Genomic DNA, 14345 nt, shown 5'->3' with positions numbered 1-14345 from the left:
ACATTCTTTCATGATGTTTCATGCTGTCCACTAGTTTTTGAAAGATTATTTTAGTTTGTTGCATAATATATCTTTTGAAAGTGATTTTTTAAAATCATTCCCTTACTTTTAGACACTTGATTGTTTCTGTGGCTGTGTTGATTTATGCATGTGTGTCTGTAATGATACATGTGTGCGTGTGTGTGCCTTTGGAGGCTAAAAGTTGATGTTAGGAGCCTTTCTCTATTGCCCTCCACCTTAATTTTTGAGACAGAGCCTCTCACTGAAGCTGGTCCTGTTGTTTCAGCTGGGCCAGAGGCCACTCTCGGCTGCCAAGTGGAAGCTGGGGATCTGAGCTGAGGCCCTCATTCATACAGAACATCTCCTAGCCCTTTCTCTCTCTCTTTCTCTCTCTCTCTCTCTCTCTCTCTCTCTCTCTCGTCTGTCTTTATCTTTCACTGAATAGTATTCCATTGTCTGAATATATCACAGGATTTTTTTTTTTACCTTTTAAAGAACATCTTGATTGTTTGCATTTATACACATATATACACACATACATGTGTATGTATAAATGTATATATATATGAATCAAGCTGCTATAAATATATGTGGCACAGAATGTGGTCGCGTAGGTTCCATGGCTGCTGTTTAGAGTGTTTGTCTGTTTTGTTCTGGGTAGAGTACTTTGTAGATTTGTTACATGCATTTGAGTATAATGTCTTTAATCTGAGGCTTCTTTGTTGGTTTTTGGGTTAGGTGATCTCTCTAGAGTGGGGAATCAGAGTTATTTTATTATGACCTATTTGACCTTTCCGTCGATATTTGTTTGATGAAATTGGGAGGCTCAACATTTGGTTCATATATATTCACCATTTTATCTTCTTGGTGAGTTGTTCCCTTTGTTAATATTTTGTGACCTCACATCTCTTCTGGCTTTTCTGGCTTTGGTGTCTACCTTTTCAGACATCAGAATAGCTGAGCCAATTTGTTTTGCATTTCTGTTTGCTTGATAGATGTTTTCCAACATGGGACTCACAGGATCTGTATCAGTAACGTGCATCTTGGAGGCAACAGAAAGGAAACCCTTCTTAGTTTATATAGTGTTTTTAAACTGTAGCTTTTACAAATGCTTAGGATTTATGTCTTTCTGATTATTCTATCATCTATTCTTGCGTGCTGTCTTTTTCTAAGATATGAATCATGGTGCTTTAAATCTGGTCTATTCATTCTAGCATCCTTGCTGTTATAATTCTGCTACTTGTTAAGCGTTTTCACACCAAACTACTCCAGTGTTTTGAAGGCTCTTTGTTTTTGTATGTTTGTTTGTTTTGTTTTTGTTTTTTGTTGTTATTGTTGTTGTATTTTCTCCTTGAATGAGATAAGCTTGCTGGGTACTTATCTTCCCCAAGAATGTCAGGCTGTAATAGAGCCAGCAACGGTTCTGTTCAGGTAGTTTCTTCTGGAGAACAGAATGTTCTTATGCAACTACCTTTCCTTTCCCTCTATGAAAGCTTGCTTCATTTATTCATTTATATTATCTATGTAATAAGCATTGTGAAATGCTGGTAGATTTTCTGAATGTGAAACTCACAGAAAAGTTGTCCTAAAACTCTTCCCCTGAGCATCTTTTAGGTGTATTCAGACTGAGGCTGCAATCATGCATCAGTCAGTTGGGTTTGCCCAGTGGCACTGACTGGGGTGGAGCTTCTGCTTAGAGATTTCTTTAGTCAGTTGTGAACCTTTGCATTTACCTGTTTCTCAGAATTTGCCTTGAGACCCTATTGTTGTTGATTTTTTTCAGTTTGATTAATTTTTTTTTAATTTAGGGTAGAGAAATGACTTCTGAACTCATTAGATAAACAACCAGAAACAGAAAATGTGTCCATTTATATTTTATTGTTTATAAAATTATTTAGTCCCCCACATTGATTTTGTTTCATCACCTGATGCTACCTAAAATAATTGATCACCTAGTTATGAATCTGTGTAGGTCTAACTGTGTTCCGCCCTGCTGTCTCAAACAATTTCACCTCACTGCTTTTTTAACACTAATGTTGGCCATGGATGCATTCACCCATCCCTCTTTATGTGGTTGCTCAATCCTGAAGATCATCCTCTTTGAAGTGAAGAGTAGGAGCAGAGAATGTGTTTATATCATCTGCTAGACTAAAACCAGCTTGGCCAAGTACTGCTTTACTCCCTCTCAGTTCTGAGTGAGCATATCTTGAAAAAAACTTTCTTTGAGGTTTTCTTCAGTTTCTTCTTGGCCTTGTTTTCAGACCTCTTGTACAGTTCTGTTCATCATGTCAAGTATAATATGGCAATTCCATTAATGTCTATCTCATTTTTTTTTTTTTGGTTCACCTTAATTATTCTGGAAATAACCAATAATTCCCATGTGTACCATCATTTCCTTCTCAATGGGATTTTTTTCTATTTTCATTACTATATTTTTCAAGAATAATGATGATAACTAATATGTTTTCAGTGCTTATTGAGTGTGTCTAGAAAATAGAAGAGTTTTCATAGGAAAATTGTGAAATGGCTATTATTTCCTTTTTTTGAGAGAACATGAAGCTAATAGAACATTTGTCTATGGTCAATTGATATTTCAAACCCAGACACTACAAGGCTAGGTACTCTCTCTCTCTCTCTTTTTTCTCTCTCTCTCTCTCTCTCTGTCTCCAAATGCAATACAGTATTTTTATTTCTCAAGAATTTCATACCTGTATTCACACTTCTGAGCATTCCTCCCAGGCCCACCCCTCCTCACCTGACAACTTTATCTCTCTGGTTTTTATTTTAAATACGTGGCCATATCATGTTCCATTTGTACAGCCCACACAGTCAGTCTTGTGTGGAGCCACCCACCGGCGCATAGTCAGCCAACCAGGAAGGCCAGACTCTTTACTACGTATTATACATTTTCTCAAAGTGCCTTCTTGTACTAAAATGTACTTTTAAATCTGAATAAAGGGTATGCTACAAAATTTGCAGGTTTCATAGTTGATAGAGATCTAAAGTGTTACAATGGAGGCTTTATAGTTGTTTGATAAACACATTTGTTTGGCTTTCAGGCCCTTTTCCTTTTTTTTTTTTTTTATCCACTGACTTCATATAAAACGTTCACTTACTCCCAGTTAGCTTGTAGAGGTGCACTCTGTGCCTAAACAGTCTCCCTCGAGCAAATTTCTAGCTGCCCATTCTTTTATTTTGCTTGTGAAATACAGTGGTCAGTACGTGCAGCGTTTGTCTGAACAGTTCCTAATTGTCCATCTTGTTTACCCTTGTGCTTCCTCAAAGCTTCTGTGGGTCCTGGACTTCAGGAGCGAGACAGAGTTTATGTCGGAATCTGATGTGATATATTTATGTTCCAGATATTTTAGTTTTATTATCTATATTCCCCCTTCTATATCTTTATGGAAAGTTTTAGTCTACGAAAGTGTAAGAGTTTGTAATTTTTAAGTAAACTGTTATGGCTACTTGCTGATTTTTTTTTTTTTCTGGTAAGAGAGCAACAATGTTGAAACAGTTCTCTTCCTCCTACTGAATGGCCATGCAAGCCTGAGAGTGCTGCACTGTTCTATATAAGTCTTGACCATGTAGTATCCTGATAACAGAGCAGCTAAATCCTCATTTAGATAGAGAGAGGAGAGCATTGCACCCACGGGCAATTGACTTTTTATTAATAAGCTGTTAGACAGTTAGGGGCACTTCAGCAACTGCTCGAGTGTGGCACCGTGCTGAAGCCTGGTAAATAACCTTGTTGTGCCGGCTTGTGTTTGGTTGTCAGGGTGCCCATTCCGTCACAGTGATGCAGAGCTGCTGAAGCAGAAGATGCAGTCCTACAAGATCCCAGCCTCGGGGATCAGCCAGGTAGGTCCAGGTCTGCTCAGGGTCCTCAGTGACTTGGCAGCAGCCACATTCTCTCAGATTTGCTTACAGAAGTGATGCCGTGTGCTGCATCAGGACTCACACCACACTTCTATCTTCTGGGGGAGCTGAGCCAAAATGCTGACCTTTCAGGTTCCTAATCCTCGGAATTTTCAGTTTTTCCACTTGCTATGCTACAGTTGTATTTCTCTTGGTACTGAAGGAGCATAGGCATCCCACTCCCACAACTTGCTTTTCTCCATCAGTTGGCGGCCTCAGTTAAAACCACAAATGTTTAACGTATTGGAGTTTATTAACGAAGCTGAAAATTCATGACAGCCTTTCATTTTGGGAAGTTGCTTTCTGAGGAAATGATGAGTCCTGTGCAGTCCCTGACTGTTCTGGTAGGCATCAGTTGTCGCTTGGTTTAATCTGTATGTCTTATGCTAGGTTATTGGGGCTAATAATTTTTTGAAATACTTTGTTTTGTTAAGAACTTAAGCAAAAAGTGCACAAATGGTAAACAAAATACTTGAGGGAGCACATCTTTTAGTAAGTCTGTCTTTCAAAAAGTACCATGATGTTTTTAAGACTATTGTCTATGGTACAGTCTGGCTTGCCTTGAAATCAGCAACAGCTGAAGGCGCCTCTCCTTCCTAGCCCCAGAAGAAGCTGGGACATCAAAGATCAAGCCAGTATCTTCTCTCCAAAATCTGCCAGTCCTATAGAAATGTTTGCTGATGAGAATTACCTAATGAACCCCAGGACCCAAAATTTCAAAGGACATTCGTAAACTTCATCAAGGTATTTAAGTAGTTTAAAGAAGACACAAAGAAACAGCTTGGTGAAATTAAGGAGAGAGAGCTTAAGGAGACTTGACTGCCTGAGTGATGCCCAAGAAAACACAAAAATAAGGCTGATGGAAATGATGTAGACAATCCAGACCTCGAGAATGGAATTTAATCAGGAGATAGAAACACTGATGACAACTTAAGCTGAAATGATGGAATTAAAAAACCCACTAACACAACTAGAAAACTCAATGGAAAGCCTTACAAGTAGAATGAATCAAACAGAAGTAAGAATATCAGATCACAAAGATAGAGCAAATGCTCTAGACCATACAATAAAGTATAATGAAAAATTTCTATAGTACAGGAAAGCAACACAGAGGCCATAGAGGACACGGTGAAAAAACCAAACCCTGGAATTCTAGGCATAGAGAAGGGATAAGAAGCCCAAGTCAGTGGCCTAGGTGAGATCCTTAATAGATCATAGAAGAAAATGTCTCCAAACTCAGGAAAAACACACCCACATAGATACAAGAAACTCACAGGTCACCAAATGCAGAAGAATGAAATTAGACTCCTTATCTATCAGCCCATACAAACACTAACTCCAAATGGATCGAAGACCTAACCAAAATTGCTAGGAAGAAAACGTAGACAGTACCCTACATGATGAAGATGTACAAAATGACTTTCTGAATAGGACTCCTTTGCCCAAGAATTGAGGCCAACAATGTGCAAGTGTGACATCATACAGCTAAAGAGCTTCAGCACAGCTAAAGGCACAGTCAACTAGGTGAAGAGGAAAACTACAGAATGGAAGAATATTTGCCACCTACATGTCTGACAGAGGATTAATATCCGGAATATAAAAAACTCAAAAAGCAGAGTTAAAAAAAAATGGCCCACTTGAAAAATGGGCCTGGGACTTGAACAGAGAATTCTCAAAAAATGAGAAAAAAAAAAATGGCTAAGATATGTCTCAAAAAATGTCCATCTTTCATAGCTATTATGTAAATGAGAATGAGAGTATCTCTGATATTTCATCTTCCACCCAGTCCTAGAAGTCATGAATCTGAGAGGGGCCTCTACAACTGCTGCTTTGCAGAGGACCAGCTCTTCATGTTCATTTCAGTGTTCCTTTGTATTGGTTTCTGTTAGTTTGCTTCTATTTAATTTCAGCGTGATTTTGATGATTTTTTTTCCATCTACTATTTTAGGAAATTCATTGATCTTGTTCTTCCAGGGTCTTCAGGTGTCTTGCTAAGTTACTATCTTGACCTCTCTCATTTTCATGCGTGCACTTAGTGCTAACAGTTTCCTCCTAGGACTTCCTTCATTGTGTCCCACAGATTCCGATATATTGTTTTTATTACATTTATTTGGGGAAGCTTTTAATTTCCTTTTTGATTTTTTTCCATGACCTAAGCACACAAGCGTGTTGTCTAGTTTCTGTGAGCCCGTGTACTTTCTTTAGGCATTGATACTCAACTTTATTCCTTTTGGTCAGAGAGAATGCAGGGTATTATTTTCTTTTTCCTGTGTTTCTTGAGGCTTGTTTTGGAGAAGGTTCCATAGGCTGCTGAGAAGAATGTGAATTCTGTGCTTGGGTGGAATGTCGCATAGCTTTCCATTTGGCTTAACACTTCACCTCTTCCCATGTTTCCGTTCTGTCTTAAACTCAGGGTTGATGTGTGAATGGGATATATGAAGTGATGCCAGCTCAGCTAGAGCTAGGTTCTGTTTCCATGTACGAGAGCAAAGCTAAAGCTAGAAAGCTTTTGCTGACGAGCCTCTGAAGTCTGGGGAAGGCGCTTGTGCTTCTTCCGGTGTTACTTTGATGGCTCCACGCTGGGAGTGTGCAGAGCCCGCATGGAGGAGGTACACACTGCTCAAGTCCTAGGGTAGCAGGGAGGGGAACAGCTGCTTGGAGTGGCTTTCAGGACACAGGGGTCCTCAGGCCGTGAGGGGGGGCGTCCCTTCCTGGGAGTGATGTGCATGGTGCCAAGCATGCTCCACCATGCTGGCAGAGTGGCAGCAGGAATGAGGGCCACTGCCTAGGGTGGGCTACAAGGTGCAGTCCTGCTTACCTATTTTACGTGTGTAAGTAGTTGTAGGCACACGTGTCACAGTGTGGAGTTCAAAGGCAGTTTTCAGTTTTTTTTTCTTTGAGAAAATGAAAACATTCAATCCTGTGCTGGAAATACGATGTTTTGAGATTTTAAGAATTTGTCATCAGAATACAGAGAATTTGTCATCGAAATAAAATCTCTGGTCTTTTTTTTTTTTTTTTTTTTTTTTTTAATGAAAAAGTACACATGAAAATTTCAAGCCTCTTGTTTGCTAGTTTCCATAACTGCTGTGTATGAGCAGGAGAACTGTCATTGCTCCACTAAGGAACGTGCTATGTGCTGTGGCTCTCGCAGAACTTGCTCTCAAACAGCTGTCATTGCACTAATATGGAAGCCTTTACACTCTGTGGGAAAGATTTTATCTTTTGCTTTAATTTCTGAGTGCTTCTAGCCCAGGGCAGTTTTTCTTTCGCTTGTCATAGTCTACAGTGTGCGTGAGCCTTGGGCAGGAACTGTGGAAGCCACAGTGTTTTTCCCTTTCTTGCCTCCCCTGAGCCTTTGCCTGTGTCTCATCACTCTTCACAAGGCATTATTGTTTTCCCTGCCTCCTACATGAGGAATATGAGACTTGGAGGGGGTAGGCCCGACCTGCTCAGCGTGCAGCAGAGGTGCAGGAGGCCCAGTGTCCTGGTGGCCAACCCTGGAGAACAGGGTCCACCTCCTTCCACTCAAATGTTCTGCTTTGACACAATTTTCTTTTTCTTTTACATTCAGTTGAACTTTTTCTTGGTTCCTTCTTTCGTTGAAAGCCTTTACTATGAAATGAATGCAATACATGCCTAGATTTTGGAATCTTTAATGCATTGTTTAAACACCAGTGATAAGAAATAAAGATGAGAATAATGTGAATTCTGGGTGGAAATGGGATTGTGAAAGATCTGGTTGCTTTTTTTTTTTTTCATTAAAATAAAATTGCTTTCATTAGTCATTTTAAGTTCTATGCTCATGTATTCATTATCGTCAAGTTTGCGAATCACCACCTCTGTCAAGTTTCCAATCTTCACACCACCTTGGAGGGAAACACAGCATTCCTTCGTCATTCCTCAGGCCTTGGAGCCAGCAGTCTGCTGTCTTGCAAACCTGTGTATTTGGGAATCTCCTCAATGTAATTTTCCATTCTGCATCACTCATGACCTTCTCCCTGAATCTTCTCACCTGTTTTCCTCTGCATCCTGTCTCTGTCCCGTGATCTCTGGACATTAGTCACATTGTACTGGAATCCATCTTGGTGTCCTCATTTTTTTAAAAAAAAGCTCTGTGGATAGGCCAGTTGTAGGCCACCCTCGAGGAAGTAAGTGTCTGTTTACTTCCTTTGCTCACTTTTCTTTAGGTTGTTATTTTCTTGTTGAATGTAATAGTTCCCTTTACCTTTGTATATGAATCCCTTATAGATATATGGCTTAACACTGCCTTCTCTTTCTATAGGTTAGTAATTTCTTGATAGTGTATTTTTTAAAAATGTATTTATTATTATTTATACAGTACTCTGCCTGAATGTATGCTTGCATAGCAGAAAAGGGCGCCAGATCTCATTATTGATGGTTGTGAGCCACCATGTGGTTGCTGGGAATTGAACTCAGGACCTTTGGATATACAGCCAGTGCTCTTAAACTCTCTCCACCCCGATAATGTAATTTGATGGAAACAAAATTAAATGTGGGTGAAGTCCAGTGTGTGTTCTTTTGTTTCTCATGTCCCTGATGTTACATCTAAAAGTCCATGCCAGAATTAAGATCATGAAGATTGACAGCTTTTTCTGCATCAGCTTTATAGTTTCAGCTTTTAAATTTGGCTCTTTGCTGTGTTTTGAGTTAATTTTTGTGTGCAGTGTGAGGTTGAGAGTCATTTTGTGTGTTGTCATTCAGTTTTCCAAACACTTGTCATTAAAGACATGGCTTGCCAGTTGGTAGTCTTGAACTTCCGAAGAAAATAAACTGTAGTTAGAGATGTAGCTTAGGGATAGAATGTCCAAATGACAGAGTACATTGGATGTAGGTGTGTAGGTGATTTCTGGACTATTAGCTCTATTGTTTTGGTCTGTATGTCTGTCTTGATACTAGCACTGAAGTTTGGATATACGGCTTTGTGCTGGTTTTGAACCCAGAGTTGTGAATTAATTCAACTCTGTTCCTCCTTTTAAATATCATCTTGGCTATTTGCAGCCTGTTGTAATTTCCTATACATTTAAGGATCAGCTTTAGAACTTCAGTGGATACGGTCAATGTGCCCGGGTAGTAATGATGTCTGGGCATTGCCTGCCAGTCCCTAGCATAGGCATCTTTCCTTACTCAGTTTCTTCAGTTCCTTCCTTGTGTTTTACACTCATCAGCATACATGTTTTTGCTCTACATGCCTCCTGCTACTTTATAGTAGAAATGTCTTCTTCTTTCTCTGGCCATTCCCTACTGGTGTTAGAAAGATAACTGGCTTTTATTCATGTATTTTCCAGCATTGCTAGGTTAATTTATTGTAGTGGGTTGTTATGGATTCTGCTAGGAGCAGGACTTCTGAGGACAGATGCAGTATTACATCCTTTCCATCAGGATGCCTTGTATTTCTGTGTAATTGCCTTCTCTGACTGGAACATCCAGCACTGTGCTGAGTGGCAGTGAAAAGGCTACTATCTTGATCATGTTCCTGCTGGTAGGGAACAGCTTTCAGTCTTCCCGCAGTGCATTAGGAACTGGGTTTTCATAGCACCCTTTACTGTTTCAAGTAAATCCCTCCTACTCCTAGCCTAATTGGGAGTTTTTGTTTGAATCTCCAAAAGATATTGGATGGATCGGGTACCTTTTGAGCATCAATTGAGGTGAATCACACTTTAGTATTTGCTTCACTTTATCAAGGTGCTATATTACATCAATTGATTTTCATATTTTGAACCACTTAGGATCGCTACAGTAGCACTTGATCATGACTTCTAATTCTTATAAATATGTTGCTGGATTTGATTGATGAGTGTTTTGGTTTTGTTGACTTTTTCAGTATCAGAGATTAAGCCTAGGGCCTTGCTCATGCCAGACAAGCTCTCTACCACTGAACTGTAACCACAGCCCAGACTCGCTAGCATTTTATTGAGGACGGTTGTATATACATTCATAAGGAATCTCCTTTTTTCTTTGTTAAGAGATTTTCTTGGGTTTTTATCTACTCCTTGAACATATTAAAGGTATGTCTGTGTTGCCTTTGGCTAGTGTGTATTCCTCTTGTGAGTTCACTTGTTTCTTTGCATGTTTCATGCTATTTTCCAAGAAACCAGAGAATGTGATATGAAGGTATCTAATCATAAAAGTCGAGGACCTTTGGTGAGACCTGCCCTTCCAGCCTGCTGTAGCTGCAGAATGGTCCTACATGTACTGCACAGCGCACAGGACTGACTGCCATGGACTGACCAGTTATTGAATTGTTGATTTCTGCAGTGGCGGTTGTATCAAAAGGCAGTGTGTTAGTATGGCAGCTCCTGAGGGGCAGTGTGCATTTACTCATTTCTCTCGTGTAACTGTTACTAATCAAACTAGCAGTGTTGTGGTGCTATACCTGATGTATAGAGCTGGGCAGAATTGCCTCTCAAGCTGCTGGAGTCAGCTCTGATGGACCATTGTCTGTACATGTTAAACACACCATCTAAAAATTCATCTAGAAAAGCACTGTAAAATAGGCTCATCATATTTTAGGTTAATTACATACATGCTAGAAATGCTGATATATATATATATATATATATATATATATATTTTTTTTTTTTTTTTTTTTTTTTACTTGCGGCTGTAGAAAAGTTAAACTACCATCTGTGCCCTGATTTTTATCATGATAGGAGATCATGGCTCTCAATAGTGATTTGAGTTTGAACACTCGAGACTTTTCATTATCAGCAGAGTGATTAAGTTCTGTTTTTTCATTGTACCTCAGTATTTGCTTCTGCATACAGTTGTGTTGGACTTTCTACAACTCACAATTTTACAAATAAACCACTCATTTGCAAGTTTGTTGGTAGAAGTCATGCTATTTACTAATGCCTTTAATTTCTTGTTTAATGTTTTTCAATAGAGAAGGAATATTTGTTTTAGGATTTTGATTCAACATAACTATTAATAATTACTTCTGTTAGTACTTCCAAGAAACCAAATAGTGATGTCAAAGCTATCGAGTGTGGAAAGAGCCATGTGCTCTTTGTAGTTTCAGGGAAGCCAGTCAACCTGTTTTTCACAGTCAAAAATTTTTCAGGCAATTACCTACCATATTAAATCTAAACTGGTAAGTGCCTTTTAATGAAGAAATCCTTCAAAATGGGCAGTTTAAAAGGCTTTAAAGTAACTATGGCAGGATTTCATGGCAGCACTGATAAGTGCTCCAGTAAAGTCTTTTAGCTCCTTATTTGGTGTGTGTGTAAATCTGAACTGCAGAAGAGCACTGTCACGTTGTCAGGTGTGGAACACCCACAAATGGTGATGACATCCAGTCTTCATTACTGAGGGGACAGTGTCTGCTATTGTGTCATTGCCACTTCTGACTCCACAACAGCTCTTTGTACTTTTCATAGTGTGTGGTTGAAAATGTGCTTTTTCATTAGTAAATTAGTAAATGTCATTAGTAAATCTCAGAACGGCAGTAGAGGAGATGTGATAGCCATGGCTATATTTTTGCTTATGTCACAAAACCATCAAACATTTAATTTGATCTTTAACATGTTTTTTTTTTTTCCTTTGTAGAGGCTGCAGATAGTTTCTTAAATTTTTTTAATACTAGTCAGGATAAATAGTTTAAGGAAAAATCACACATGAAGTTGAATAACATTTACGTTTGGTTTTGAAAATGTTCACTAAACTTTTAAAAATAGAAAGTATATTCTTAAAATAGTATTCTTTTCAGAAATTTTTGATACACATAGAAATTCATTGGTACTTAGCTTGGCACTGTCACATAAATTCAACCCATCTACTGTAGTCATGAAACTATTGCTCTTGTTCATTTTCATAGAGCGTTCATCTTGTCAACGTGCCCACCTGTTTCGGAGAAACAGGCTTTAATAGAAACAGTCGCCTGTATTCATAAGGCAAATACTTTAGATTCTTAATCTTCTCAGCTGTGATCCACCTCAGAGCAATGGTGTTTACCGTCAGTTTTAAGTACATTTCTTGTTGGATAATTAGATATATGTAATGCTTTTATATATTATATGCAGTGCATATCGACACGCATATAATGCATGTGCACTGTTTAATCTCCTCATCCTTGGAAAGCCATTAAGTGGCAGGCTTTAAGCGTGGCTTCTCTTTCTATTATACTTTTCTTTCTATTATACTATTATAATAGAATGATATTATATATTATTCTAAGTATACTATTATACTTCTCTTTCTATTATACTCTTTCTATTATATTATTTCTACTATACTAATAGATATATACTATTATATATCTATTATATATAATATATTATATTATCTATATCTGCTAGATAAAATTCGTTTTATAAGATCTTTAAAAGTAATCATAAAATCAGTGTGTTTTCTACAAGCCTAAAGATCATAGAGCATAGTAGTTCTGAACTGTCTTACTTTTTGTTGTTGTTGTTGTTTTGTTTTGTTTTTAAATCAGGACAAACAGTAAGGTATCTTCAAAAAAGAGTAATAATTAGTAAGTAAACCCTGGAGCTGAGGTCAGCACTGCTACCTGCCATGTCTCTAAGCAGGCTGGTCACCTGTCCTCGGTTGTCCTTCCTCTGGGTCTGGTTCACTTAGTTGCTGATGTTTCCTAACACAAAATACTGACATTAATCTGCACTGAGAAATTCAGTATTTGAGGCAACACTTTACATTGCTTTGTAAGAATTTTTGGTATCTATTTTGCTTTAATAAAGAAGCATAAATGTTCAAAAAAAACAAAATCAGTATAATCGAGGTGTCACAGATCCAAAAGAGAACAGACGATGATCTGTTACGCATGCAGGGAATCGTGTAGGCGTGTTTCCAGTGGCAGGAAGTGAGGATATGAGAGGACAGAACCACATTCACGCAACATTAATGAGCAGCCATTTGGCTGGTACAGCGGCTCAGCAAGCAAAGACACCTGTCACACAAGCTTGGAGCCCTGAGTTCGATTCCCAGAATCCATGTAAAATGTGAAGGGAGGTACCCAGCTCCACACTTAGCTGTCGTCTAGCCTCCACATGGGCCGTGTGAAGCACGCGCCCTTTCCCCGGACAGTTATATCCAAACTCTTGAGCAGTGATTTGGAGATGACTGTTTCAGTTACTGTTGAAGACAGTAGAAATATTGTGAGGTGACGCTAATGAGGCCTACCTGATGGAGCTAACGTGGCAGCGGGGAGACACCAGCTGAGGGAGGTGAAAGTTAACTGCCGCGTGATAGCTGCCAGAAGCAGACCTTCTGGAGACCAGGCCACCGTGTGCTTTGGGAGGTCTCTGGCAGCACAGAGCAAACACCATTCCGAGAAGTGTTACCACGAATAGATGTAAGTAATTCTGGATTAAACCAAAGCAACATACTTGACAAAAGCCTCCCGTAGATGTTATCCCTAGGATTTTGTGAGGTGAAATTCCAGGAAACAGAAAAGCCTAGAACATCTATGGGAAGCCCATGGCCAGAGCAGCTGAAGCAGAGCCCAGGGAGGGACAGTAGGTCTGAGGAGAAAGGCCTTGGAATTGTGCCCCGCCCATGGCGGCGCTGGAATGCAGGGTTGGGGTTGGCTTTTAGAGTTACTGTGTTGGCCATGTGGGACTGTTGTAAGGGAAAACCAGGAAGCCTGGTGATAAGAGAGAATGATGGGGGTGGGGGGAGCAGAGCAGTAGAGAGGAAAGGAAAGTCTTAAAGATGGTTGAAAGTAAAATCTTCTCAAGCCTGTATTTATAAACAGTAACAAATCAGACAGTAAAATTCTTGACGTTCAATGTTCTTAAGCAAATGGAAGTGTATTTTCATTGGCCTTGCTCTCGCTAGTGAAGGTCGCAGCTCAGGTGGGAAGCATCTACTGTGCCTGGTGCCTGAGAGGCAGAGAGAGCAGTGTGTGCAGAAGTATTCCACGCTTCTACCAAGCTCTTCTTTCAAAGTAAGGAAGCTTAGAAATGGAAGGTGTGCTCTAGGTTTTGAAAAGCTGAGCCTTTTGGGAAGAAGCAAGGCAGACGATGACCTTGAGTTAGAGGCACTCGAGCTGGTGGGGGCAGCATATTGAGCTACGCATGCACAGTAGAGCAGTCGCCGGCGCCAAGGGCAGGCAGGTGGCCTCTTTCTGCTGCCAAGTAATCCTGGCGCGTCATTGGCAGGCAGTGGAGGAAAAGGTGGGAGGAAGCCGCAGCTGCGCTCAGAGTTGGACTTGAAACATGTAGTGTGCGCTGATATTTATGTCTATTGTCTGTGTGGCGATTCCGGCTGGTGTTGAACATCCTATGTGTTGATCTTGGTTATGGCACTTTATTAGAATTCCTGACCAGGTGTGGTGGTACATGTCTGCAGGAGGCTGAAGCAGGAGGGCCATGAACTTGAAGGTAGCCTGGGCTACATAGACTGTGGCAGCATGCTTTGCCCAGGATCAAAGCAGAGAAATCCTAGCA

The 14345-nt window shown here is 39.7% G+C and overlaps 1 protein-coding gene across 4 annotated transcripts in view; it reads left to right on the top strand.

Annotated features, from left to right (window-relative positions):
- Nucleotides 1–14345, top strand: part of Prim2 (DNA primase subunit 2) — a 226208-nt gene that overhangs the window by 195372 nt on the left and 16491 nt on the right. For 3 of the 4 annotated variants that reach the window (XM_060369819.1, XM_060369818.1, XM_060369821.1), the window contains one exon: nucleotides 3776–3858. The exons of the other annotated variant lie outside the window; for it this stretch is intronic. In XM_060369819.1, coding sequence (XP_060225802.1) covers nucleotides 3776–3858 — 83 coding nt within the window. The remainder of the gene's footprint in view (nucleotides 1–3775; nucleotides 3859–14345) is intronic. 4 annotated transcript variants of the gene reach the window in all.

The sequence above is a fragment of the Meriones unguiculatus genome, chromosome 16, assembly GCF_030254825.1.
Source record: "Meriones unguiculatus strain TT.TT164.6M chromosome 16, Bangor_MerUng_6.1, whole genome shotgun sequence".
NCBI classification, from domain to species: Eukaryota; Metazoa; Chordata; class Mammalia; order Rodentia; family Muridae; genus Meriones; species Meriones unguiculatus.
Note: the sequence above shows the minus strand (reverse complement) of the source record. Positions and strands in the feature narration are given on the sequence as shown.